General features: G+C 41.2%; 2 protein-coding genes across 2 annotated transcripts; both read left to right on the top strand.

Annotated features, from left to right (window-relative positions):
* Positions 1–218: 218 nt before the first annotated feature.
* Positions 219–10167, top strand: LOC133027606 (tetraspanin-5). Its single transcript, XM_061094660.1, has 10 exons — positions 219–677; positions 1941–1991; positions 3435–3581; positions 3684–3854; positions 3962–4087; positions 6075–6122; positions 6670–6786; positions 6877–6938; positions 7920–7972; positions 8063–10167. The coding sequence occupies exons 1-9, from the start codon at positions 594–596 to the stop codon at positions 7930–7932; spliced, it is 819 nt and encodes a 272-aa protein (XP_060950643.1). The 5' UTR covers positions 219–593; the 3' UTR covers positions 7933–7972; positions 8063–10167.
* A 3005-nt stretch (positions 10168–13172) lies between these two features.
* Positions 13173–24794, top strand: mttp (microsomal triglyceride transfer protein). The gene is made up of 18 exons (XM_061083583.1): positions 13173–13382; positions 14844–15031; positions 15136–15279; positions 17607–17714; positions 17803–17919; positions 18454–18593; positions 18676–18826; positions 19337–19494; positions 19654–19822; positions 20056–20163; positions 20276–20488; positions 20601–20812; positions 20906–21003; positions 21279–21400; positions 21508–21735; positions 21873–21997; positions 23649–23819; positions 23917–24794. Exons 1-18 carry the CDS (start codon positions 13328–13330, stop codon positions 24062–24064), a joined length of 2655 nt encoding a protein of 884 aa, XP_060939566.1. The 5' UTR covers positions 13173–13327; the 3' UTR covers positions 24065–24794.
* Positions 24795–27472: the final 2678 nt, after the last annotated feature.

Genomic DNA, 27472 nt, shown 5'->3' with positions numbered 1-27472 from the left:
TAAATATGGGCTATAAATATGGTCTATTACACACGTTGGCTATTCTTTTTTTCTCATATCAGCTTAATTAATTAGTGCTCTATGAATAAATTATAGTCTAATTAATTATATATCATGACGTTGTTTTATTTCCAGATTATTTGCGGTCGCTGTGCTTGAGGAAGTCCCGCCTCCGCTGACCACCAGAGACCCCCGATTGGCTCCCCGCACGCGTCGATCAGCGAACAGCCATGTCTGTATTATGGCTCAGATGCGGGAGAGGAGACCTTCGGCTTGACTCGGTTTGACTTCGGGGGGATTTATCTCACGGTTCTACCTCTGGAGAGCAGAGCCGGGATCAGCTGGTGCATCCTCGGAGGAGCTCGGGCCGCGCTGCCTCTTCATCAGCGGAGATTCAGGATGAGGAAGATGAGGGGGATGATGTTTGTTGTCAGACGCTGAGACGGACCTGGAGCTGCTGCTGCTGCTGGCTTTCTGTCGAGCCCTTTAGAAATAAAGAGGGTGTTTCTTCCAGGAGGAGAACAGGCTCCGAGGATCATAGATGCGATTCATTTCCCCCTGAGGTTGGACGATCACAACACAAAGGCGTTCAGATGATGTCAGGCAAGCATTTCAAGGCTCAGGAGGTGAGCTGCTGCATCAAGTACTTCATCTTCGGATTCAACATCATATTCTGGGTGAGTCCGGCCTGCATGTGAATCCTCAGCTGCTCTTTCTGAAATGACAGCTTTTTGTTCTCCATCTGCAGCAGCTTGGAGTTCTAATCCCCTGACATCCCTGGGTGTTATTATGATGTTTTTTCCTTTCTGCTGCTGTGTGATCACGGATGCTTCCCTCCCCTGCTCCTGATGTGCACTTGCTCCGTGTATCAGCTGCCTTTGTTTTTTTTTCTCGCCCCCCTGTTGTTTGTGTTGTCAGCAGCATCAGGGGTTTCAGTGAAGCTCTGATGAAGGGCTGCGTGGTTTCCTCTGGAAGTGAGATAGCATCATCTGTTCATGGGAGGACATCTCAGTGGGTCACTGGTGTTTGGGTGGAGGCACAGCAGAGGCAGAGCAGTAATTATCATCCTGAGGAAACGAGAAAGAGAAGGCAAACATCTCCTGTGGTTTGGAAAACACCAGTGACCTCATGAGGAATTTCTGGAAGGCCCATTTTGAACCAGGCGGGCTTCTTCTGTAATATACTGAGGAGCAGAGGTGGTGTCAGACATGATGGTTTAGGAATGTCGTACATTAAAGATACAGACTGGATATCAGGGCAACTCAAGATACACAATACACGATACATGACCGTAACCAGGTTTAAGTTACAGCACTAATATGGATAAGGGATGGTAATGGCTGCAAATAGCCCTGTACATTATATAAATAACAACTGTTCTATCAATTCTGTGTAAATTGTTAAACAACAGTAAGATATACAAAATGTATGTTGTGATGTAGAACAAAGATAAGTAGCAAACACCAGAAAAATGTTTTTAAATAGATTATGAAAATAGAGTAATAAATTACAAATTTATGATCAGCTAATTGTTGTTCAGTTCACATGTTGTGCTTTAATTTGTTCTCTTGCCTTGAGATAACGTGATTTACAGCGAAACAAATCAAATTTAATTGAAACGAATTGAAAAGTCAACATCCAGCCAGTAGAGTAATGCCCCCACTGCCCTGAATCCTGACTTGAGTTGTGGATTTGAACTCTTACACTGGAGATGGAAACTCGTACTAATCCGCTCGGGCCGTTTAAAGATGCTCTCTAATGTGGGAGTCTCCAGCTGGCTGCTGACTGAGCTGAGAAATATTTAGTAATGGAGCCGAGCCAGGAAACTCTCTCTGTGGTTTCTCTGTGTCCGTGCTTCTGTGTCATGACTACATGTTGCAGTCACAGAAAAATAATCCCCCTCTCTCTCTTTCCCTCTCTCTCTTCTTGCTCTCCGTCAGTTCCTTGGAGTGGCATTTCTGGGCATTGGCTTGTGGGCATGGAGCGAGAAGGTGAGTTTTAGGAACACTGTGAATCTCTCCTCTCAAAGACATGTGCAAATACTTAAATCCAGGAACTAAGTGGTGTCATTTACCTTCACCACTGGTCATTACACCCGTTTGTCTGCATAGAATGGAAGCAGTGGCTGAATAAGAAAGGAATGTCATAATTTCCGGTGGGACAACCCATTGAACAATAGGCTCTGAATGGATCTGATGCATTTCACAGATTCATTCATTGTGTATAGTCTCAGTTGTGGTTTTGTAACAAGAGGACACACAGTCCAGGGAAAGTCTTGGATTTCACTGAAGACTTTCCAAAAAGAGCCCGTCTGATTTATCAGTTAGCCAATTACAGTTGGCCGAGCTGAGCCATTCACAGACACACTTGTATAAGAGAGTTTTTTTTCTGGATATGCACCACTGAAAACTTTTATTTAACAGAATGAAAAATTCAGAAAGAATTTGCATTTATATTTTATGTAACAAAAGTCAAATAATGTATTTTATAGTATGTTCATACATTTATATATATTTTGGTTGTGTGTGTTATCATTTAAACTGTAATGTATTAACCCTCAATCTTTATCAGAAGGGTTTGATAACAATATTTTCTTTATACCTGCTAATTGGAATGGGAATATTTTAAGCCCTAATATTGGCACCAGCTCCCAAAAAAACGTCCGGCTCTACTTTTAAAGATTTCCAAATTTCCAAAGATAGTAAAAAATGACATTCCCAATTTCCTGAAGCCAGAGAATAAGTTTTGAAATATCTTGTTTTGAATGAATCCAGAACCCAAAGAGATGCAATATACTCTCACATAAAACAAAAAAAGCCAAAACCCTCACACCTGAAAAGCTGGAACAGAGAATTTTACATTTCATCACTTTAGTTCCAGCTAACATGCATTCATGCCAAGAGTTAGATAAGAAGATAAACATTGCTAAGCTTGACTTAACGTAGCACAAACAGCTTGGCTCTGTCCAAAGGTAACACAATCCACCTATCAGCACTTTTAGAGTTCACCTATTCCTAACACAAACTGATGTGAAATGGAAGGTGCTATGTGCTGGGGTCTCATTTCGCCAGGAGCTAACCAGGAAGCTATCAGTTTAAAATCATAAATCTTAATTTCAACACTTGGTTTTAATGTGGATTAAACAAACGAGCTACAGTGTATGGATTAAATGCCTTTAGCGAGGCTGGTAGACGGATTTAGTTTAATCTGGACAGATCCAGGCTAGATGTTTTTCCCCGTTTCTGGCATTTGTGATAAGCTAAGCTAACTGGTTCCTTTTATATATTAACTGTACAGATGTGATAGTAGTTTCCGATTTATTCTATTTAACAACCTGCCTTCGCTAACAAGATCGGATTCAAATGTGATTTCTAACCATTTCTCTTTCAATGACGTGACCCTTCTCTCCATTCACTCTTTTACTTCCTCACCAGGGAGTTCTCTCCAACATCTCATCCATCACGGATCTGGGGGGTTTCGACCCCGTGTGGCTCTTCATCGTGGTGGGTGGCGTGATGTTCATCCTGGGATTCGCCGGTTGCATTGGGGCGCTGCGGGAAAACTCCTTCCTCCTCAAGTTTGTATGTTCCCTCAAGCCTTCGTCAGAGACGTTTAAATCCTCCATTGGTGTCATAATATTATTAGTGGAATTCAGGGAGCTGTGAATGTTTGTGTATTTTCAGTTCTCCGTGTTCCTGGGTATCATCTTCTTCCTGGAGCTGACTGCAGGAGTCCTGGCCTTTGTCTTCAAAGACTGGATCAAGGACCAGCTCAACTTTTTCATTAACAACAACATACGCGCGTACAGGGACGACATCGACCTGCAGAACCTGATAGACTTCACCCAGGAATATGTGAGCACGATCTTTCCTCATCCTGAGTATTAATTTCACCTCAGTGTTGTTTTTAACCTTGTGAGAATCATAAACATGAGGGTTTTTTTGTCTGTTTAAACTCGCAGTGGGAGTGTTGTGGAGCTTTTGGAGCCGATGATTGGAATTTGAACATATACTTCAACTGCACTGATACGAACCCGAGTCGAGAGAAATGTGGAGTGCCCTTTTCCTGTTGCACCAAAGATCCAGCGGTATGTTTCCTCAAAAAACACAACTCCAGCCAAAGTTATTAAGATCACAAATTTGCCTCAAGGGGATTTACAATCTGTGCAGCATTATGACACAATCTGTGCTCAGACCCTCATCAAACAAAGAAAATTCAAAGTCTGTCAGGTCCCGTCCAACTCCTGGGAGGCTGGACTGGGTTCAGTTGGGGTTTATTCAGGCTGGCTGAGCTATCTACTTGATGTGTTGCACTGCACGATTTCTACTGACTTTATACTAGGGGGCCATGTGGAGAAAGAGTGGCTAACTCTACTCTAACTAAGACAAATACTCAGACAAAAAATACAGAGGATCTGCTGAGTCCAGTGAATGTCTGAAAGCAGCTATACAAGAGCATTCATACGTCTAGGAGAAGGAAACAAACACAAAGAGGGGGACACAGAGAGAGATAAGGAGGAGGCTGATCCTGGAGGATGAAGATCCAGATCCAAAACATCTGGAATGAGGCACTGAAAGCCAGGAGAGGGAGAGAGGTCTCAGGACGGCCGACGGTCCAGCACCAGAGAACATGAGAGAAAAGAGACGAGAGACAGACAAACGCCAGGGGAGAGGGAGGGGGAGAGGGAGAGAGAGGGAGAGAGAGAAAGAGATATTGGATGTTTATGTGTTTGACGGAATAAATAACAGATGTTTAGAGAGATGCAGTGGTTATTAGAAAGTTTACAGTAATCTCGTCTGTAGTACTTGTACTACACTAGTATTAATGGATTCATGAGACTGAGACTGGCAGGGGAATGATGACAGGGGGCCAGGCCTTAAATAATAAAAGATTTAACTGGGAGTCCATCTAATTCACAACCAGTTAATACCCTTTTATGGTAAAACACTAGAGTTTAATTTGGTGTTCTTGTTTCTTTTAGGTAGAATGTAATCTCTCTAGGTCTTGGTTTAACATGTTGAAACGTTTACGCTGTCTGCAGTTGGGGCGGACATTGTGAAAGTCCTCCCTGTGACAGATAGCCTGGTTATCAGCGTCCACCAGCAGCCTGACTGACGTTGTCGGCTGTCATGGCTGACTTCCAGCAGGATGTCAGGGCCTCAGTGTTTAGCCCTCTCTGACTCTGCCAGCGCAGCAGAGCGGCTGGGAGGAGTTCACTTAAATCGTGGCACTTTTTTTTGGGCAGAAAACTGCTGCGCCACTGTAAAAAGCAGAAACAGCAGCAGAACATTTACCACAAAAGTCTGTTTTCATCTGCTGACATAAGGACGTGCCGTTCCAACGAGGTCATCCTCTTTCAGACAAACACCTCCTGAGGATTTGCAGGAAACAGGAAATGAAGATAACACCACGTTCCCAGATTTTAAAACACGAAGTGAACACTGACTCCTGTATCTGTCAAACATTAGAACCACCACAGCATCTTCACACCACAGACAAGTTTCATTATAACAAATCAGTGTTTTGTTGTTAGTCATGTCACTTGTTGCTGTAGGCAGTTTATGTAAAGCCAATTGATTTTCCATACATATAATTCTGCTACATAACTAACATAAAGCATTGAATTAAGGTGATGAGGCCACATGACGTCACAGGCAAATTATAAGACGGTTGATAAGACAAAGCTGAAGCTGGAATTTTTCTATATTTTTTTCCTTTTATTAAATGCCATACAAACAGTTAACAAATAAAATGACCAAAACCATCAGTAAGAAAATCTATGTAACCTGTACTTTGACATTTTAGTTTGGTCCATGTCCTAGCCATTAACATAGAGGAGAGATTTATGACCATACTGCAACCAGCCACCAGGTGGCGATCAAGATGCTTCAGCTTCTCTTTTGAGGGGCCATCATGCCGTCCATATACAGTGTGATCTTGACCCTGACAGAAAATGGCAAAATCATTATTACACAATCAAAAGGAAATCCTTGTTGAAACCAAGCAGCATCAACTCACTCAGCTCACTTTATTTTTCTGTAAATATCTTGACTTGAACTGTCTTCTCTTCACAGGAGGACGTCATCAACACTCAGTGTGGATACGACATCCGAGCAAAAGCGGTGAGACCCTCCCCTTGCTGCTCTCACTTATTCTACCTCAGTGAAGTTTGTATGTCTAGATGAGGTCATGAGGTTCCCCACCCCAGGAACAATATACCTCTTTCACTGTGTCTCGCCCCAAACTCCCCACTCCCCCTAAAACACAGCAGCTGGCCCTCCATCAGTACACTGGCTCCTGTGGTATTACTCATGCTGCAGTAATGCAATGGGAATTCAAACGCCCTCCCCCCGCAGAATTAGCTTTGGCCGTACTCCACAGAAGCATAATGTAAGGGAAAGGCTGTGTTTGTTTTCTTGACTTTGAAAAAAGGCAGAGTCCGAGCAGAAAAACAGTGAGTGGAGTGTGTATGTGTTAGCAACCAGGTAATGAAAATAAGAATAATGTTGTACCATTTGAAAAAAGCTTCATAAAAATGTTGTTTGCTGTACAGTCATTCTAAGATTTCAAACTTTTCAAGGACTAATACAAGTAAAAGCCCAAACATTTCATCTGCATGTGATTATCAGGCTGTGATATTGGTCTGACCCGTGTGTTCTGTTCTTCCAGGACTCTGAGCAGCGAACTTTCATTTATATAAAAGGCTGCGTCCCTCAGTTTGAGAAGTGGCTTCAAGACAACCTGACGGTGGTGGCAGGCATCTTTATTGGGATTGCATTACTGCAGGTGAGGAACAGTGTCAGCAGTTTGCTCTGACATCTGATCTCTGTCGACTTCTCATCAATCTGACATGTCGGTTTGTTTCTTCGGTCTCAGATTTTCGGCATCTGTTTGGCGCAGAATCTCGTGAGTGACATTGACGCCGTGAGAGAGAGTTGGTGAGTATCCACAGTTCTTTAATTCAATTCAGGGAAATACGTACTTGGACTGAGTTGCAATTGTGAGACTGATGTAGTTCAGGTTGTGGCCTAGCCTAGGGTCCATACACCTAGCAAGAAATCTCCATTAAAAGCAACACTATGTAACTTTTACCCTGTGACAGCGCCCCCTGCAGCCACACGTGGTGATATATTCTGTTGGGCTCTGTGTCCGGGCACTCGAGTGGCTTTTATGTCGAGAATAAACAAAGTCTGTCAATGGGTTAACCAGATCTCTGACTGCGTAAAGTCCAACTCTTAGAACTTAAACTAGGGCTGGGTGATAATACAATATCAATAATTATCACAATATAATTCTCATCAGTAGTAATATAACAAAAGTCCAGTATCTAACCTGTGAAGTCCATTGTGCAACCACTGTGAGGAGGGATAACCCTAAACCACAAAGAAGAGTTAAAACCACAGCATATACTCAGGAGCAAAAATTTGCCTTTAAACTAAAAAATAAATAATAATGTGACATTTATTCTGATGATTGTATCAATAGCGACTGATTTGAACATTTTATCTTGAGCCATAACTGAAACTCGACTGAATGTAGAAGAGCTGCAGCAAAATCTGTTTAGGGCTCTTCTTACTATAAAAGTTTCTCTGAGTATTGTAGATAAACACTTGGTTTTTGATGACCTATAAGTCTTTTAAACTAATGTACTGTTCAGCCTCCTCTTGAACAGGAGATGGTTCCCTCTCATTAATGTTACATAGAGCAAGTAAATGATGTGCAGGGTGGGGAGTGTGAATGAAAGAGGCTCAATTCTCCTCTGTAAACCATCAAACTAATTTTAAAGCTGCTATTTTAAAAGAAGAAGTTGCATAGTGTTGCTTAAATCTTAGTAACCCCCAAAAGAGCTGTAACCAAGTTCTGTATCTGTGCATTTTATTTCTCGATTGTTCTTAAATCTGCCCACTTGCTTTGTGCAGTTTGTTCACCTAAGACCTCCGCAGAGGCACCAAAGGCAAGACGGATGTACCAGGTTCGTACTATTCTGTTCCATCATTAACATTTCAGATCCCATCCCTCCTCTGCAGATTGTCTTTATACTGAAAGTTTGTTTCTTCTGCAGGACTCAGCAGTTTGGACAACAGCACTGAACGGTCAATCAATCAGTTGATGTGTCCGGCAAAGACGAGTCTCTTTCACGTGTACATAGTAGAGTTATTTTTAGAGTTATCCGTGGCCTGTATTTGAATGAAGAACCACCTCTGAAATGTGCTGTAGCTCTTTATGCAGTATAAATGCAGTATTGGCAGGTGTGACGACACAGTGTGGGAGACCAGCCTGTGATGATGAGGGAACTTGGAGACGGGACATGAAGGTATATTCGTCATTTTCTCTGAGGTAGCACTTCATTTATAAAAGGCTCGTGGTTTTATACGTCTCACAGCTGCAGGTTTTAAACACTGCATGTTAGGGTTGTGTACAGAGCTGAAGTGATTCTGGAAATGCACTGCATGCCTTTTGTCTACTTGTAGGACATTGGCTCTCCTAACTTTATTTCATTAATGTAAAGTCACAATATATTTGTCACTAGAATCGGCTGGTTAGCACTTTGTTGAATGTTTAATTAGGGAAATCTACTTAAAAGCTACGGAGAGTTTACTTTAAAATGTATTTGCATATTTGGGTTGATGACATACAGATATATACAGATTTGTGAGGCTGAGGTAGAAATACGAAGGGAAATCATGGATGTCGTAGGTTTGTAAAATTGCAGTTTGTATGAGTTTGGCAGTGACGTCAAATCTTTAAATATAGTGATAGAAACCAGAAGATGCGGCATGTAAATAATAATAACAAGAAAAAAAAACTCAGCCTTATGCACTTTAATCTTCATATGAAGTGATGATGCTCATTGCAGCCACTCAGCTTATGTCACACGACTGACTGTTATTTTAGTCACACAGCTGCCACTGGAGGGGGCACTTTCCTTAAAAAAATACAACTTTGAAACTGCATCTGTAACTTTATGGTGCTTCACATTTGTCAGGTTCCTCTTGTCCAAAAGCAGCCTGACAGAAAAAAAATGTTTCAGCACATTTTAAGTGTTGTGCCGTTCCTTGCACATTTACCTTTATCCCTTTTATCGGTGTTTATTCTTTCATTTTTAAATTGCTGTTGATTTGTTTCTTTGATGAAATCTGCCTAAATGATGATGTACTTTTTGTCGTCACCCCCACCCCCCTTTTTTGATCTGTAAATGTTCACTGGAAAATAAGGAAAACAAGCAAATTCCAAGGCTCACAAAGAAAAGACGTGCTGGGAGCTCCTGATGATCGTAGAAATACTTTATAAATACATCTTATCGTACTTGAAATCAGAGCACACAGACGCTCGCACCAGCATCATTTTTATCTGCAATATTGGAACCTAAGATACAGTTTATATGCTTTGATTTTTACAGATTGTAATCTACAGTATAACAGAACTAGACGTGTTCCCATACCAGCATCTGAAAAGCCTCTGAGGCCGAAAATGCTGGGTCAGGCATCGGCGAATACGCAGATCTATGTACCGATGCCACGTCTTTAAAATATATTAGTTTCCCCAAGTTAAAAGTGCTAATTTCTATTCCCCCGAAATATAAATAGCTTGAATCTGAAGTCTTGCAGTTTAACAGTGTGACAATTCGGCGAGTATTTTAGTTTGCTCTGGCCAACGCTACACTACTGGATTTCATTTAGTGTTTGCTGCCCAGTCGCACAACTTTTAACAGCACCATGTCTCATATGCAAGAGTTCAGTTTTGAGCTATTTAAAGAAAATGATATCTGTTATGCCCTGATTTATATATGTGTGTTCTTTTACAGTTAACAACTTCTCTAAACAGGACAGCCGGGGCATGGAAGTAAAAGCAGCCTTTTCTAGTATTAACTGAAGGTTACACAGCTTTCCCTGAACCTACACAAAGGATGTTAAACAGTATATTTCTGCAGTATGAAATCTTCTGATCAATGTACAAAACAGCCTCATGTCAAACATCTTTATTTCCCCACTAAAGAGCTTGATATGATTGTTGGTGTTTACTGATCTCACTCTTTCTTACCACTCAGTGCCATACTTGTACCTTCTACATACTCCTGATGATTTTGTTTCATGTGTACTCCCAACACTTGTAAATGGACTGTGACAAGTTGTAAATATATATCTTAAATAAATGTGTTTCTTTCTACATTTTTGTCCGTGTGGCAATGTGATGTTTGTTGTTGCTCTCTCTCACACTTATGCGTGTCACATTAACTTTTTCTAATAGTTCTAAAAATAATAAAGCCTTTTACCCAGAGGCCCAAGGGATCAGGGGGCTGCCTGGATCATTCAGTAATGATAACAGGACAAACAGTGGAGGGTTTACTGTGGACAGAAGTCACTCACGTCCACACAAACACACCCAAACCAAGGAGGTCCCTCATCCCTTTAAATCCAGTTACACACAAACATATCATCCACATCCTCTCACCTCCACCACAACAACAAGCTGTCTTTAAAGATGGACGGCATGGCAGCTCCCTGACAGGGAAGCCAAATGGTCTTGACTGCCACCTGGTGGCTGGCTGCACATTTGCAAAGATGTTTCTGTCATTTTAGGTAGTTCACAGTAATGTACATTTTTTCCTTTAAGGTTGGTTGATTAGTTTATTAGTTATGTTTGGTTTTAATTTGTAATTTGATGCTATAAAACGGGGTGAACTGTGTATTGGTCGGACCTTGCTGCTGCAGCTTCATCCCCCGATCGCTACTGAGCAGACTCTGACTCCAAATACACAAGATGGCAGCATTTGTATTCAATATGTTTCTGCTTCGTGTCCGGATCGTGGGAGGAAGTGGAGACGTGTCATCAGTGTGTAGTTTATGTACGGTAGACGGTCGCATCCCATCCACGTACACACACTCTTTTCTTTCCACACATCAGAGGTAATTAGCTATTTAAAGTAGATAGGCAGCTCTGATAAGTGTGTGTTTGCTGTGTTATCAGCAGCTGGTTACAAACCTCTGATCTGACCTTTGACCAGATACCTCAGAGTCACTCGCAGCTCTTCTCTACACTGCATAGAAAAACAACATCAGACTCACTGCTGCTGATACAATCAACCTTTCTCTCAAACACTTTCATTCACTCTGCAGTTGTTGTTGCAGGCGACATGATTGTGGTTTGATATATAACCCATGTAATGAATTAATGTGTGTGCAGGTGTTTCATCCAGATGTTAGATGTATTCAAACCACACACTACAGTTTATTTCATTGATCATCACAAAACCAGAGACGTTGCTATAGTAACGTTGTGTCTTTCACACAGTAGAAGTCCGCTGAGCTCTGAAACATTTAGACTCCCTGTCCCGAGAGTTGTTACTGTCCTCCACTGGCTCCCGCTTAGTTTGAGAACTGATTGTTGCCATATGAAGTTAATATTGCTCCATCTTAGAATTGTGACCTCCTAAGCTACATGTTGCTTCATCGAAACTTGTGACTGGAGGTCATTATGAGAGAATGGTTCCCTGGGGATGGACAAAGCGCCCCTTGGCTGAAAGCTCCCTCTGAGTTCATTGTGTGGTCATGTTCTGTCGTTGTGTAGCTGTTATGTGTCTCTTCGTGTTCATCTTATGTCTCTATGTGGTCCTTTTGCATTCCTTTAATCATCTTGTGTGACTTTATGATCATTTTTTATGTAGTTACATTATTTTACATTGTTTTGTAACCATTGTAATTGTTTTGGTCATGACACACTTCCTGTGGAGGATGATTAGTGTTCAGGGGAGAAGCTCAGCAGCAGCTCCATGACGTCTGGCTGAAGTTGGACACTGACATCAGAAGTGTTATCAACGGACAGAGCAGCTTCCTGACAGCTGGAGACATATCCATCTTCAGGACAGTGAGAGTCATCGGATAAGCAGAGTAGAGCTGATCCTCTGTCTGTTTTCTGATTCACCCACAGAGGCTGCACACCAGTAAATACAGAGGGAGAGAGTCAATGTCGGCAGACAAACACTGACACCTACTGGCTGGATTTAGTTTAGCTTCATACTGTTATTGACTCCTTTCTTGAGTTCTGTGATAAATCAAAACTTTGATAATAACAGTAGTACAATTCATTTATATAACACCTATACCCAAGGCAACTTTTACAAAGTAGGAGAATGAACATTAACAATGAAACAAACCATCGACAGAAAGTAATGGTAGAAACTAAAAAACTAAAACCCATTGTTATAAAGTAGCCTACCATTATAATGTCAAGAGGCAGCTGCCTTAGGACGGAACAGTTTAACAGCACATAAATATGAAGTGCTTTATACAAGGTTTAAAATGAATCATGACATAATGAGATACATGGATTGGTGCTCACCTCCACCGAGGAAGAAATGAAAGTTCAGTGAAAACAGTGCAGTGTGAGAAACCGGTGAGAATCACAACATTGAGTGAGAGTTTGATCTATTCTATCTGAACAAAGACAGTTGTGAGGGTGTGAAGAGGTTTTCTTGTCCTAGTGATGAAAAATGATTAATGGTAAAGTGAGGGAAACTTAATGGGTCCTTTCAGGTGATTGGACCTTTGATCAACCTTCATCCACCCATTCACATGTTAATGAGAGGAACTACTGGAATAACAGCTGGAGGTTGCATTCTCCATCTCCCATAGCTCAAACATTTTGTTTGTGAGCTCATATAACAAATGAACAAAACGTCTATTCATTTTCTGGGACAGAGACTGAAATCTGCGAAACCTTAGGTCCTCCTCAGCTGCTGCAATATGAGCTGGAGGGCTGGTTCCACAGTGAGACTGCCCACTTCCTCCACCAAGACTCAGTGACACAGTACTGACTGTTCATCCTGAGGAGGAATTAGGTGAAAGGTGCTAAACATGAGGACGTCTCTCCGCCACCTCCTGGTAAATATACACGTTTCCTCATGAATTCTATCGAAAACATCATTTGTTACCTATTGTTTGCTGACATTTGCATCTGGAAACGTTAACATCTAAACAAGTCTCACTTATTGATGAGCTGAATGATCAGGTAATCCCATTACATTGATCAATCAGTCAATCACAGCCGGCCCCCTGTATTAAAAGAGGGCACCTGGCTGCTTCTGCCAATAGCAGAGGTCCCTGTGGAATCAGTGCGGCCCCAGGTTAATGATTCCCTGGTTATCTCGTACTTAGTACTTGAGCGTGGAGTTTGGAGTCTGCCCTCGTCTGCGATAAAACCCAACAGGAGAAGATCGGACCTGCTTTGCCTTTCTTTTTTTGGCCCACTGCTGCTACTGACACTGACTCTTCTCCTCTGTGTGTGTGTGACGGTTTTGATCCATCTGGCTGCAGACAGAGGACACACGATGTTACCTCTTGTTGTGTTCTTGCTTTGTACAGCTGTCTCAGCTTCTGCCAAAGGTGAGTGGATGACATATTGGGACTTTCGTTATTTATTTTTCTCTGTGTGCTTATTTACTTTGTATGTTTGGAGGTGAGCGGATACTCTGAGTTAATCTCTCATAAAGAAGCTAGAAAGTAATCTAGGTCAAAAATATTTATGCTGCAAAACAGCAGTAAAACAGTCAAGTTAAATAGTGAAAGAGAAAAGTGTGTGGTATGTAGTAAGTAGTTTAGCCTCTTGAAATATCTCATTGGGTTTTTGACCGAAGACAACCTGATCCAGATTTATTCATTCATTCATTTATTTGTTGGAATCAGCTCCACGTCCCCCAGTGACCGGTGAAGAAATCATAAACTGACACGTCAGTCTGTCTTCCCTCGTGGGCTTAATGTCATATCTGACCAAGAGCCGGTCGTTAATAGGTTCAGAGGAGAGATTTTTATCTGCACCACACTGTGAACACACCCAGTGATTGAATCACCTCAGTAGTACATCCTGGGAGGTTCTTTCTGAAAAATAACTGAAAAGAGGATGAGAAACAGAGTGGTGTGTTAAGTGGGGTTCAAATTTTGAAGAATACAAAATGTTTTTACGAAGCTCCGAACGCAGAAGGTAGGAGATTTGTGTTGCTGTGTGAGTTATTTGAAGAGCGTAAACCTCTACTGGTCTCCTTCAATTCTATCAGGCAGCAGCAACTTTCACACACTCAGTTTCATATCAGTTCCCTAAATCTGCCTTTTTTAAATAACTAGATCCATGAATAATCCCCTGTGAAAATTGTGAAAACGCCCTATCGTACAATGTGAAAGAAGGTTATAAAACAAATCCTGGCTTCGACCCCTGATCCGGATCTGCAACCAAAAGTTTACTACTCTAAGTTTGACTTTCTGCTGCTCAGTGTGATTCTCACTTCAGCCTCATTTAAGTTTCCTATTTTTGTCTGACATATGATTCCAAATATTTATCCTACAGTTTACAAGGAGAAAGAGGCGAGACAAGACATTCAGCAAGTCATACTTGAGACTTAAGGGAGATATAGAGAGCCATTAATACATTTAGCAAGGCATCTCCCTTAAGTCTCCATGTATCTCCCTTAAGTCTCAGGTATGACTCACTAAATGTCCTTGTCTCACCTCTTTCTCCCTGTGAATTTCAGGAGAACAATATGAGAATCAAGTAGGACAAAATTTTAATTAAACTGAATTAAAATATGAGGATACAGCTAGAGACTAAAATTAAGACGTTTTAAGGTTCTGACGTGAAATGAAACCAAACATTTTCTCTGAGGAAACCCATTAAATATTACTTAACAGACTCAGTGATTATTTTGGCAATCAATGGTAATAAATAAATAGATATAACGATTCAGCACAGTTAGACCTTCAGTGTCTCCACACTTCAATAAGATAACAGCCGAGAGTCTCTCTGCAGATGACTCTGATCTCCTCCCCTCATGTGTGTGGCCTGTGTTTCTTCAGGTGGTGCTGCAGGACCCCGGCTCAACAACAACCAGCTGTACAAATTCAGCTACATCACAGAGGTGCTGGTGGACAAGGCCCGGGGGTCGAGAGAGGGCAGCACCGGGCACAGGATTGCATGTGATGTGGACGCCATCCTGGTGTGGAGGGACCCGAGCAACAAGGACGACCAGCTGATCCAACTGACGGTAGGGAGAGAGACAACAGGATGTTGAACTGATTGTGTGTTGAAATGGCAGAAAAAAAAAAGAACTGGAGGCTTTGAATGATGAGATGAATCTCTGTTGAATAGATCTCCAATGTGAGGCTGGAGCCTTTGTCCCATCGATCTGCAAAGAAGAACGTCCTCCATGGATCAACAGTTGAAAGCGTTATGGGGGAAACTAAACTGGCCGCTCTGACAAAACCTTTCATGTTGCATCTTAGGAATGGAAAGGTGAGTTAAGAGACTTTATTTTCATACATTTTATGAATTGTATACCTGCAAAAGTCAAAATCCTTAGTATTTAAACAAAAGACATTGATGTAACCTAAGCTACACCTGGTATCATCTGGACAAGCTCTTATTGTTGAGAAGGTTTCTCTTATTTTAGCATACTATCAAAGTAATTGGCCTTTTACCATTAGGGGGAAGATTGTTGGCAAACACTAATGTGGTCTGTATTCACTCCAAATAGTACTTCCTGAGTAATATATGTAATGTAATATTCACCCTAACCCTAGCCCATAATATTCAACTTATTCCACTTAACCTCAACACGAACCTGTAATTAGTGTCAGAAAAAATATAAAGAATATAAAGAAACTGCTCAGAAGACCTGTGATTTTACAGATTATGTTTTATTTGGATTGTCAACCAATTAAGAGTCTTATTCATATGAGGGATATTTAGTTTAGGTGACCTTAGAAGTTCAGAATCCAATTGTAGGTGTTGTCTTCAGTGAATTATTGCGTTTCACTTTTGCTGCGTGATGATGCTGGCAGGGGAAATCCCAGGTGTGTGTGTGTGTGTGTGTTTGTTTGTGTGTGTGTGTGTGCAAAGGTCAGCAGGTTCAGAAGGTCATTGCATGAATGTGTGTGTGGGTGCAAAGGTCAGCAGGTCCAGAAGGTCATTGAATGAATGAACAAACCTGATTTCCGGAGTCGCTCCCACCTGGTGGATAAGATTCATGTTAGTTGTGAGACTCATCCTCTGTTCTCATGTCATGTCACTCAATCATAAATTAGCAATACGCTGGTTGTAAGATTTGCCATTTAAAACCTCGGGAGAAGAATGCTATGATGGTAACTGCTGCTGAGGAAACAGTTTCCAAGAGAACAAATGCAAATGTTTTGTACTGCAACCTACAGTGGAGTTTAAAGACCTGACAACATCAAACTGAACATATTGCATCTTTCTACTCGCTGGAGGGAAATGGTCTGGGCCTGAGAAGAACCCATTTAAATTTGGTGCAGATGTAAATTAAGGATCTGGGAAGTTTCAATTTCTTTAACTATGTTTTGTGACAACATGAATCATTTACAAATTTCAGACCACCTTCTTTTTCATTATGTTTATTATTTGGCCCTGATGGAGGTATGAGCTCTACTGAGTATCATTCTACTTTTAACAAAAGTTGAATCTGTAGTTTCTTATCTCCATATGAGAAACAGTATTCTAATTTCCCTGAGGAAAAGCAGCACTTACAAGTTGGCTTAGATTTCACCTATTAGGCTAAATGTTGGTCTAATGTGGAGTTAAGTTTGGACGAAGGAGCCGTTGTTGTGTGTGTGTGTGAAACCTGATAGATCAGTGTCTCCCCTGGTGTTGTTGGTTATTTATAACAGTGGCAGGCTGTGGCAGATACACAGAGCAGCAGTAGACAACCTATTTCGGCTGCTCCTATCTGATGTTGTGGTTGAGCGCCACAGATAAATTACATACTGTATAGGCGACGGTGTGGGATGATGTAATCCGCCACTTTTCTCCACTCATGACCAGGACACAAGTCGATTATTCAACCAAAGTGAAATGTCATGGGAGAACTTTGTGGTGTGATGTGATGTGAATATGTTGTTTTTTAGACAAGGCCTTAAAATCAAATAAAATGTTCTAAAAGAAGTTCACAGGTCAGTGCTGTGTACTCATGTTTTTTCATTAAGAAGATACTTTTACTGATATAGCAGCATGACCCATGATATATTTTAGCCTGTCATTATCATTAGTCACATCATTATCATTGTTGGCCTTTTACGTCGGCAGATATGTAGAAAAGGTGTATTTAAGGTCATTTAAAGAGAAAGTTAAGTTTACCTTTTAACTTCACTCACTACAATTGTATCATACATGTTTATTTATATTATACATTTATGCTGAAAACAACAATGGTTGATAAATCATTACAAGATTTTTCTTCAAACTATTAAATATCATCGCCCGTCGCCATAATCCAGTAATAGTCAGAATCTAGTTTATGTTTGGGATTTATTCCATCTCTAAAAGCAATGTGCTAATACCAAAGTATTTCTGCCGTGTTTTTGATCTGCACTTCAAAGAATATATGTTATTTTTATATGTAATGATCTGTAAATAGGACCTGATGTCATGTGTCATGTGCACAAGTGTGCAGGGAAAGCTGACACCCCGACAGCCTTTGTGGGTCGCAGCACGTAGGTACAGGGCTGCATCAATAGCTGCTTTACCTACAGTGCATGTAAAATGTCCACAGTTGAAGCATAACATTCTTTTTAACATATTTCTTTGTTTTCACACATCTGCTCTAGACTAAAGCATTTTATTCCTACTGGGCTGAGCCTGCCACCATCAAAAACCTGAAGAGAGGGCTGGCCAGCTTACTGCAACTGCAGCTCAGTACTGGCAAGGTCATCGAGGTAAATTGCACGACAATTCTCCCGTCGCATTCATGTGCTTATTTTATATCGGAAGATATGCAACATCTTGGCTTGTGTCTTTGAACAGAACGATGTGTCTGGACGGTGCACAGTCGAGTACAAGGCAGCTCAAGGTCAAGTGACGAGAACCAAGAACCTGGAGACGTGTAAGACGGCAGAGACGGGATTCACCACACACAGTCAGGTGAGTCAGCGTCCACAACTCAGACTGTATATAAAAAAGGACAAAATGAAGCCAAAATATCCCAGATACGAACGCTGCCATCTTGAAAAATCATTTGTCTTCGGACCTCATCCCCTATTTACTCCATCGGGACCTTGTGTCAAGGTCTCGCTGATACACAAGCTCGAGCAACTGCAAGTCAATCTGAACTGACAATCATGACATTTTATAATATCAGAAAGCTAATTATAACCAAACTGAGATAAGAACTATCCAAAATGACAGAAAAATGCATTTGATAGAATTTAATGTGAAGTGCATTTTGACTTTTCATTGGGTCAATGTCCTATCCACTATCATGGTGAAGGCAAGGTTTATAACCTATACTGCATTCAGCCACAAGGGGGCAATCGAGACACTTTGGCTTCACTTTTGGGGAGCCGTGATGTCTTCCATCTTTATATAGAGTCTCTGATCAGACAATCAGACACTAAATTGTGCTAAAATATTAATGTTGCTGACTCGCTCATCATGTGTCTACATGTCCCCCTTCAGGTCTTGGGTGTTAACAGGAAGTCCAGCTCTGTCACAGTGTTCACTCTTGAGGATGGTTTCATCCGCTCTGCCGCGGCTGAAGAAATCCACTTCCTGGGCGTTAACGTTCGCAGAGCTGTGGCAGCGAGAGTCGTGTCCAGGTAAATACCTTTCCAGCAAATCAATCTGCTGTTCTGTGTCTCATATGAGCAGACTGTACATTTAAATGTTCTTGTTTTACAGGCAAACCCTCACACTGACAGGCACGGGGGCTGGACCTCTGGAAGCTGCTGGGAAAGACGCCGCCGGGGTCGTCAAGTCGATCGATGACAAACTGGCAGCTGTTGGTATCGTGGCTGAGAAGTTCACAGCCCAGTGCAAGGGTTGTCCATCAGTGAGTTCACACCTTCACTTTCAGACTTAAAAATAGATTTAGGAGCTCCTTCTTGCAACTCTGCATATGTAAGAATAATTCTGGCAAATCTATGTCTTATTTTTTTCGTTTTGTTCAAGACATGAAGGCACAAAGAGGAAAATTCAGGTTTTAAACAAGGTGCTTTGAGTTTGGCTCAACCAAATAGTTTTTTAAAAACCTGTCTCACTGTCTTATCCCTAGTCTTTGTTGACATGGTGGTTACTATTTATGAATTCTTACAACTCATTATAAGTTGCGGGATATGAAGTCTTTAAATATTTTTTCTTCTGCAGTTTCAATAAGATTTCTGCAGAACATTATTCAATCAATAAAATGTAAATTTAATTTCCTTTTGAGTTTTCTCTGAATATTATTACATATAACTCTTAAAAAGCACCATTCATTAATGGATACTGTATATAACTGAACTGTTATTAGTGACTGAAGACGATCTCTCTTCTAATCCCCTCTCTGGGTCTGTCCTCCTAGCTTTTCGAACATTGGCAGACTGAGCAGAAGCAACTGGAGCCAGCGAGCCTGTCCAAATCCATGGCTCCACGGAGCTTCCTGGCCCTCATCCAGAGCATTCGGAAGGCGTCCAAGGACGAGATCCTCAAAGTCCTGAAGAGTGCCAGCAAGACATCTCTGTAAAGCAGCCCCTCCTCTTTTCCTACATCATTTACCTCCTGTTGACACCACGGCTCTGCTGGTCCTTTGAATGACTGTAACTCTGAAGCTTTGCAATGTCAGGATCTAAGAGGTTTGACTCATTATTACTCTGTGTCATGTCGCCCTGCTGCTGCCAGACCTCAGGTGGTGGATGCTGTGACATCCTCCCAAACTACTGCGTCTCTCGATGCCATGCTTCAATTCCTCAACTTCACCGACTCCAAAGGTTTGGTCCTGCAGGAGAGATTTCTCTATGCATGCGGCTTCGCTTCACATCCCAATGAGAGGATGCTCCAGGCTCTGCTGGTGAGTGGCATGTCGTTGTCAGTAGTTAATGACATGAACATTTTATATTTTATTATTTTGTGTCTTTTTTAGTTTGTTGCCTTGTTTTGCACTTCAGAACTACTCAACATATATACTTTTTTGCCAAAAATAATAGTAATGTTTGAAACATGTATAGAAAAATTTGTTTGAGAATGATATTCTTATAAATTATATGCCAGCAGTGTCTTATTATCAAAATTGTTTATTTTCAGGAAATTTCCAAGGGAAAGATTGGCAGCCCTGACATTAAAGAGTCGGTGGTGATCATTATGGGAGCCCTGGTCCACAAACTGTGTAAGAAAGGAGAGTGCAACCTACCGGTAAGTGGAAGATAAGCTCTGAGAAGATACAAATACAAGTTCATTTAACACATGAAACCTCAGTGGATCCACGAGCTGACTGACAACCTTCTGCTGTACGTTTACCTCTCAGACCGTGGTGCAGGTGAAGAGGCTGATTCTGGACGGCCCTGACAGCACGCAGGTGGCCTCCGAGGTGCAGATGTACCTGCTGGCTCTGAAAAACTCTCTGCTCCCCGAGGCTATTCCCATCTTCACCAAATATGCAGAGTCGGAGGTCGGAGCCTACAGCACCATCGCCCTCACCTCCCTGCAGAGATACAAAGTCGAGCTCATGACCGATGAGGTACGCAGCAGCAAACATTTAGTTTGATCTGATGTGTGTTGATGTGAACGATATGTGGATTTAATTAGCGTGGAACAGAACCTGAATCCATGTATTTCCCTGTCACCTTAAGGTGAAACACACAGTGAACAGGGTTTACCACCAGAATCGACGGATCTACGAGAAGAACGTGCGAGCTGCTGCTGCGGACGTCATCCTCAGTAGCAACCCGTCCTACACCGAGGTCAAGAACCTGCTCCTGTCCATCGGGAACCTGCCTCATGAAATGAACAAGTACATGTTGTCTAAGATCCAGGACATTCTCCGCTTCGAGATGCCTGCAAGGTGAGTTGAGGGAAATCCAGTGGAGTAACTTTTTGATAGAAAGTGGGTAAAAACTGACATTGATTTTCAAAAACTGCATTCTGCCTTTTTCAGCAAAATAATACGCCAAGCTATGAAGGACATGAATTCCCATAACTACAACCGGTTCGCTAAAGTTGGGTCATCATCTTCTTACTCAGGATTCATGGCACGTAAGTAATCAACCCTTTTCTCTAAACCTTAGACTATAAACAAAGATGGGCGTCACAGTTCCTAAAAGTGAAGCCAAACCATCTTGAGCGCCCCCTAGTGGCTGGCTGCATTATACCTTTAACATGTTTCAGCACATTAGACTGATCATGTAGAACTGTTCCTCCAGGTTTTTGTGCAATAAGACTTGTAAAATTGCAGCTACATGGATGCTAAGTGAGTACTTTCAATGATTAACTTGAGCACACGAATGAACCAGAATTCCATTCTCTTGCAGAATCTGCTGACGTGACGTCCACATACAGTTTGGACATCCTGTACTCAGGCTCTGGGATCCTGAGGAGAAGCAACATGAATATTTATGGTGCCAGTAAAGGAGCAATGCTACATGGACTGCAGGTGAAGAAATAACAGAAATGATTAGATATGAATCATTGTGCGATAAAATTTAAATTTCTGGTTGTGTAAGTGAAAGCTCCTAATAGGATATATGGATATTCTTCTAGGTGGCAATTGAGGCACAGGGTCTGGAGTCGCTGATCGCTGCCACCCCCGACGAGGGAGAAGGAGACCTGGAGTCGTTCGCCGGAATGTCGGCGCTGCTGTTCGATGTCCAGCTGAGGCCCGTCACATTCTTCAAGGGCTACAGTGACCTCATGTCAAAAATGTTCTCCATGACCGGTGAACCCATGAACGTAGTGAAGGGTCTCATCCTGCTGACTGACCACTCTGAGGTAACGAGTCACGACCGAGAAACAAGTGAACTCTGGTGGTGGGAATCATGAGTCAACATACAATATAAACATATATGAGGATTGCACTGACTATTGCTCAGTTTGACTTTTTTTTCTTCTCCTCTCCGTTCCTTCAGGTCATTCAGTTGCAGTCTGGTCTCAAGGCCAGTGCAGAGTTTCAAGGAGGGTTAGCCATCGATATCTCTGGAGGCATGGAGATCAGTCTGTGGTACAGAGAGTCCAAGACCAGCGTCAACAACAGGTACGTCCCAGAGACGATACACTCTGCAGCTGCAGCAGGTGCTTTTGTCCGTGGGGCCAAACTTAGTCGCCTGAGAACCTATAACATACTGTTCTGTGCTACATACTGTCTGTGGGTCACAGAGTGAAAAACAAGTGCTGAACGATAGATTATCTCACTGGGTGCATTTGTGAAGAACTATATGTACAGGGTGATCTAACAGAGGGCAAAGGCCTTTGTGATAGACAGATAATTCTTAGAAAACTAACCTTTGTGACTGCTGCGAATAGATTCCTGCGGATGGCGGATTCATGTGAACTTTAGAGAGGCTATTAGTGCCGTCTGATTCATTTCTTCCACCGGCACGTTGGACATGCTCCAATATGGTGCCTCACACCTGTCTCATTTCTACGTTTGTGTGGACATGACATCAACTCTGTCCAGCTCCCTATTTTAAAACTTTACAGTCAATGGCAGCTGAAAGCAGCGCACGTCATTACACCAGTGCCTCTTGACTTGCTGCATCTGGTGATGAAAGCAGGTTTGAACCACACTGCTGCAGGTTTTTTTAAACATTCATATATGGTGAGATTTTCTTAGCACTTTGTTATATTCTTCATATTCTTTCACTTAAATACTGAGAATTTACTTTGCTAACTGGAAAATGCAAAAAAAAGTTTTTTCAGCCTGTATATTCCACTGGCAATGCATGAACATTTGAATCGATTACCAGACATAGCACCATCTAATTACACTTGCATTATTGATGCATTAAATGGTCAGCCCTGTGTGTAAACTTCCATCAAGATTGACTTGCAAAACATGGAAATTAAGGAATTTAGAAATCCAGGTAAAGGTGATTCTAGGAGATTACATCACAAAAATAAAAAACATACAAAACATATTTTTAGACCGGCATCACAGGAAATGATTAAGTGATTTAAGAAATTTTTCTGCACTTCATAACTGTCCAGAGTCACATGGGTTTCAGAGGGTCTTGGGTTTGCACCTCAGAACGATCTGACCCGTGTGTGCAGGGGAATGGCAGAGGCAGGTGAATGGATCAGCATAGTTGTACCTCTTCCACTCTGATAATAGACTGGCAGGCTATCTATAGACGCAGAACAAACCACACTGGCATCACTGCCCAGGCATGTCTCCATGAGCAAAGTTACAGAGGTTGGATTTTCAACTGGTCTGGCACAGACTTGGAACCTAAGGTGAAGTTGGCACACGGTGGTTAAACTCTCTGCTTGTTTGGTGTTCGAGCTTTTGAGCCACTGGAGCACAAACATGGCCTCAAACAAGGAAATCAAGGGGCCAGTGTCAGAGAAAAGAGTAACTTACAGCTAAAACAAAAATGTAACATCTGGTGTCCGGCAGCACTGACAAAAAAAGTAAAATAAGGCTCACAATCCATGGTTTGTTGACAACTGTTGTTGATTGAGCACTGAGAAGGGAATGAGATTAACAGACCTCTGTAACCCGTCAGTTGTTTTAGATCTTACAAGGAAATGATAAGCCTGAGTAAAGAGAGGTAGGACTGCTACATTTAGCACCAACAACTTAGCTCTGCTGACGGATGAATTAAACTTTTCACAGTCAAGATTTGTCTTTGTGGAACCGGCCCAATGTGTATTTTAACTTGACTTTCCCCTTCTTGTGGTTTCAGAGGAGCGCTCGTGGTCACTGGTAATGTTACAGTGGACATGGACTTCATGAGAGCAGGTGTGGAGGTCGGCTTTGAAACAGAGGCCTCGCTGGATTTCATCACCACTGTCCAGTTCTCTGAATATCCCTTCTTGGTGTGCATGCAGATGGACAAAACTACCTTCCCCTTCAGGTACTGTACAACCCTCTCACCATACAAAAGATTAATTGGGTTTTTCAATATTGAATCAACAAAACCTAACTTGTGATTCTTAATGTTCTGCTTTCAGTGAACACCTCACCAGATATGAAAGCCTGTCATCAGGTAAGAACGTGATGACGCGTAAGAGCAAGAAGCAGCTGCTCCCCGGCTCTGAATTCCCTCTTCACCAGGAGAACTCGAACATGTGCAAGAAGATTTTTGACTCCAGCTGGTAGAGACAGCATGAGCTGTACATGTGTCCAGGAGCCAATGTTCACTCAGAGAGGATTCATTCCATTCAGACAGCATAGCACACCTCAGCCTCGAGCAGTGAATGACTGCTAGAGGAGAAATTGGTGAATGTTTTTTTCATTACAACACATGCTGTGTTTACATTCTTGTGAGTATTTAAGTGATTTTAATTTGACATTTTTTTTTAAATCAGGAATTCTTCTTTATATGGATTTCTTTGAAAATGTATTTATGACAGGCACATACCCGAGGTTTTACTTGATGTGTAACACTCAGCACGAATGGTACCAATGTAATTTTCCCCCAGCACAGCTACAGAGAAGATGTACAGTGCATGTAAATATCACACTGGAGATAATGAATTAACTTCCCCATGAACAGAAATTCTCCTTTTAGTAAACATTCCTTTGTTTTTTAATTAAATGTATTTAATGTGGAGGAGCAGTTCAGTGTTTTATATATGGATTCATCATCCATCCATCCATCTATCCATCCATCCATCCATCCATCATCCATCCATCCAGCCATCCTCCCTTCCTTCCCCTTTTTTGGCAGATGAAAATGATATCTATAAAACAATGAATCCATCAACACTTGAAACTATTTTTTTGTACATTGCTGCAACAGCTGAGCTTGTGTTTCCATATTTAGGGATCAGTTTGTTTGATTTGTAATCGACTGACAATAAACATGAACTGGAAACACTTGGAAATACCTTTGACTCTTGGCTCATGGATTTAGCAAAACAGTTACAAATGTTGTTCCTTTTGTCTAAAGGGGCATTCCACATATTTTCCTTGTCAAAGTCATGATGAGTGCTGCTTAGAACATGAGTAGATTATTGTACATAATATATTTATTTAAGGTACGTTGTTTTGTGGCTTACAATCCACAAATGGATATTTGAAAATATTGTGTTAAATTACATTTTGAATATATTTTATGATCACAAACCTTAAGAGAGCATCTGCCATGATGTCACATAAAAGCAGAAAAGCAATTAATAGCAGAAAAGCAAAAAATATACCAGTGGATAGATCCGATTTGATCCTATTACTTTCCACCACTGCTTTTAGTTTGTGACCAGCAAAACAAATCATTGGCCTCAAGTGTGCTCTGCTTTAGTGCCAGTTAGCGTTGTTCGTATCCTAAGAAGATGAACTATTATCATGAATTCGTTAAATATAGTATAATGTCTGCTACACATTAGTATATTAACTTTGTTAGCATGAGCGTATTAGCATGCTAATATTATAAGCTAAAGGCATTGCAGGCCTCAGCGAGATGTGGCTCTAGACTCATTTGGGCTTATGGAAAATCTGTGTTTTCTTCTATGGTTTCAAGTGCAGAAGAAGATGAGATATTTCAACCAAAATGTACCTAAGATTTTATCACACACAAATTTTAAAAGGTACGTTTTTCGTTGTACTCCATGTTTTAGAGATTCTGTCAGCAGCATTAGCTTCACTAGTAAACAAGTGTTTATTGGTAGTTTGGGGTGCATAAGACAAAATGTTCCTGAGTGTCCTAAGTGCATCTTGTTGATCCAGGTGAGGCAATCAATCTTGACTGTTCTTGTGTCACAGCGGTGACATCAGAGCCTCTGCTGGCATTCAAACACAACAACTGGGCCTTAATGTAGATTCTTTAGAAACCACCGAGAGCAGCTGGGGCCAAACCAGTGTCTGCCAGTCTCGCTGCATCCAAGGCAACCGAATCAACACAGCAGCAAACTGTCAGGTTAAACTTAAGCCCCCAGCCCGGGTGATGTTTCAGTGTCACCAGTAAGCTAACCTCGCAGGCAGGCAGATGCCAAATGTGTACTTCTGCTGGCATAAATCTGTTTGATTGCCTTTGACCCGTGTCATTAACTTTTCCGTGTTTTTTGTGGTGAAACCTTATCGGCCATGTGTCAAACCTCAGACAGCCACAATAATTAGGTCAGGGTGATTGAAGGGAAGACGATGCAAAGATAGATACACATTAAACCACAGAATGAAAAATATGTGCGAATGCTCAGAAACAGTCTGTCAATCAATGTAGGAAAAGTGTTTGAAAGGGAATATCCACCGGTGTTTAAGTATTAAGGGATGGACACAGGCATGGTTGTATATATTGGTCAATGTACCCACAGCTTTATCTTTATTGAGGAAAATTGCAACATAATTTGATAATATTTTATATTCTTTCTTTGGGTAAATTTGATCAATTTATCCTCAATCAATGACACTATTTCTTTTCAACCACACATTTAGAGGATTAATAAGTTACTATATTAGATTCATTAATAACAAAAAAGAAAATCATTCACATTTCAAACATCAGTTATAAACCTTTAATAACATGATTAGTGGGCCTCCATGTTGTGAAAAAAAACAATCCCATCTTCTGTTTGATCAACTTATTGGTTTGAAGATTAAAAAATATTTTATTAACATTTATCAATCAATTTATAAATTAATTAATCAATCATTCAAGTTGGCAACTTCCCAAATATAAATATATGAATCTTCTGTGTAATTCTACCAATACAAAGTGTAAAAATTGAAGTGATTTAAAATCATGGAAACAAACATGTTGAGTAGCTTGCGTTTTGAATTTATTGCAAACATATGTAGGCTTGTCAGTCTACATTACACACATTCATCATAGCCATTACTCTCGAGTGAGTAAGTGCAAACACAGCACTTACTCCTGCTTTCAAGGTACCGAGCGGTTCATCCTGACCTCTGTCTTTTTCGGGGGGGCAACCATGCGACACGGTTGGCATCAGACATAAAACACAGCACAATGTCACTTTGACTGTGAAGCCACGAAGCCATTTCATTCAAATATGTGCCCCCTTTTTACTTCAAACCTTTACAATCTTTATGCACTTGCCTCGAACCATCTCACTTCCACTTATCCATCTTTCTTTGTACAAAAGCAAGCATTGACACAGTCCGTTTCTCATATTTAACCTCAAAGTCAGCAGGCTTGTTGAAGGACACCTGGAAGAATGTTTTAACACATGATATCATCTATATTACAGTGCATCTTTCAGAAACCATTACAAATGTTTCACTTTACAATAAGTCGACATAGTGCTCCTGCTGTCACCAAGGTTTACAGCCATCCCCTGGTGTCAGAGCGGGTGACTCAAGAGTGACGATCCAAGTGCATTAAGTACATTATTATTCACAGATAAAGGTCATAAAAGAAACTAATAATGATCAGAAGAATTCTTTTTGTGAATTTTAAGTTCAGGACAACATTAGAATAGCTGGTTTATTGGAGCTTACAAATCAAAATATATTTGTGACTGACGTTGTTGTTCACAGGGTTTTAAAATGATATGTAAATCTGTAAAAATAAATAATCTGAAATTAGTAAAATATGTTAATTATCTGTCA

The sequence above is a fragment of the Limanda limanda genome, chromosome 2 (assembly GCF_963576545.1).
Source record: "Limanda limanda chromosome 2, fLimLim1.1, whole genome shotgun sequence".
Classification (NCBI taxonomy): domain Eukaryota; kingdom Metazoa; phylum Chordata; class Actinopteri; order Pleuronectiformes; family Pleuronectidae; genus Limanda; species Limanda limanda.
Note: the sequence above shows the minus strand (reverse complement) of the source record. Positions and strands in the feature narration are given on the sequence as shown.

What these genes read in the sequence shown, in the direction of transcription:
- LOC133027606 (XM_061094660.1), top strand. Translation starts at nt 594, where the DNA reads ATGATGTCAGGCAAGCATTTCAAGGCTCAGGAGGTGAGCTGCTGCATC. An exon ending in TAGACTTCACCCAGGAATAT is followed by an intron (nt 3,855 to 3,961) that starts GTGAGCACGATC and finishes TTAAACTCGCAG; the next exon opens with TGGGAGTGTTGTGGAGCTTT. An exon ending in TTGGGATTGCATTACTGCAG is followed by an intron (nt 6,787 to 6,876) that starts GTGAGGAACAGT and finishes CTTCGGTCTCAG; the next exon opens with ATTTTCGGCATCTGTTTGGC.
- mttp (XM_061083583.1), top strand. Translation starts at nt 13,328, where the DNA reads ATGTTACCTCTTGTTGTGTTCTTGCTTTGTACAGCTGTCTCAGCTTCT. An exon ending in GGATGCTCCAGGCTCTGCTG is followed by an intron (nt 19,823 to 20,055) that starts GTGAGTGGCATG and finishes GTTTATTTTCAG; the next exon opens with GAAATTTCCAAGGGAAAGAT. An exon ending in TGCTGACTGACCACTCTGAG is followed by an intron (nt 21,736 to 21,872) that starts GTAACGAGTCAC and finishes CCGTTCCTTCAG; the next exon opens with GTCATTCAGTTGCAGTCTGG.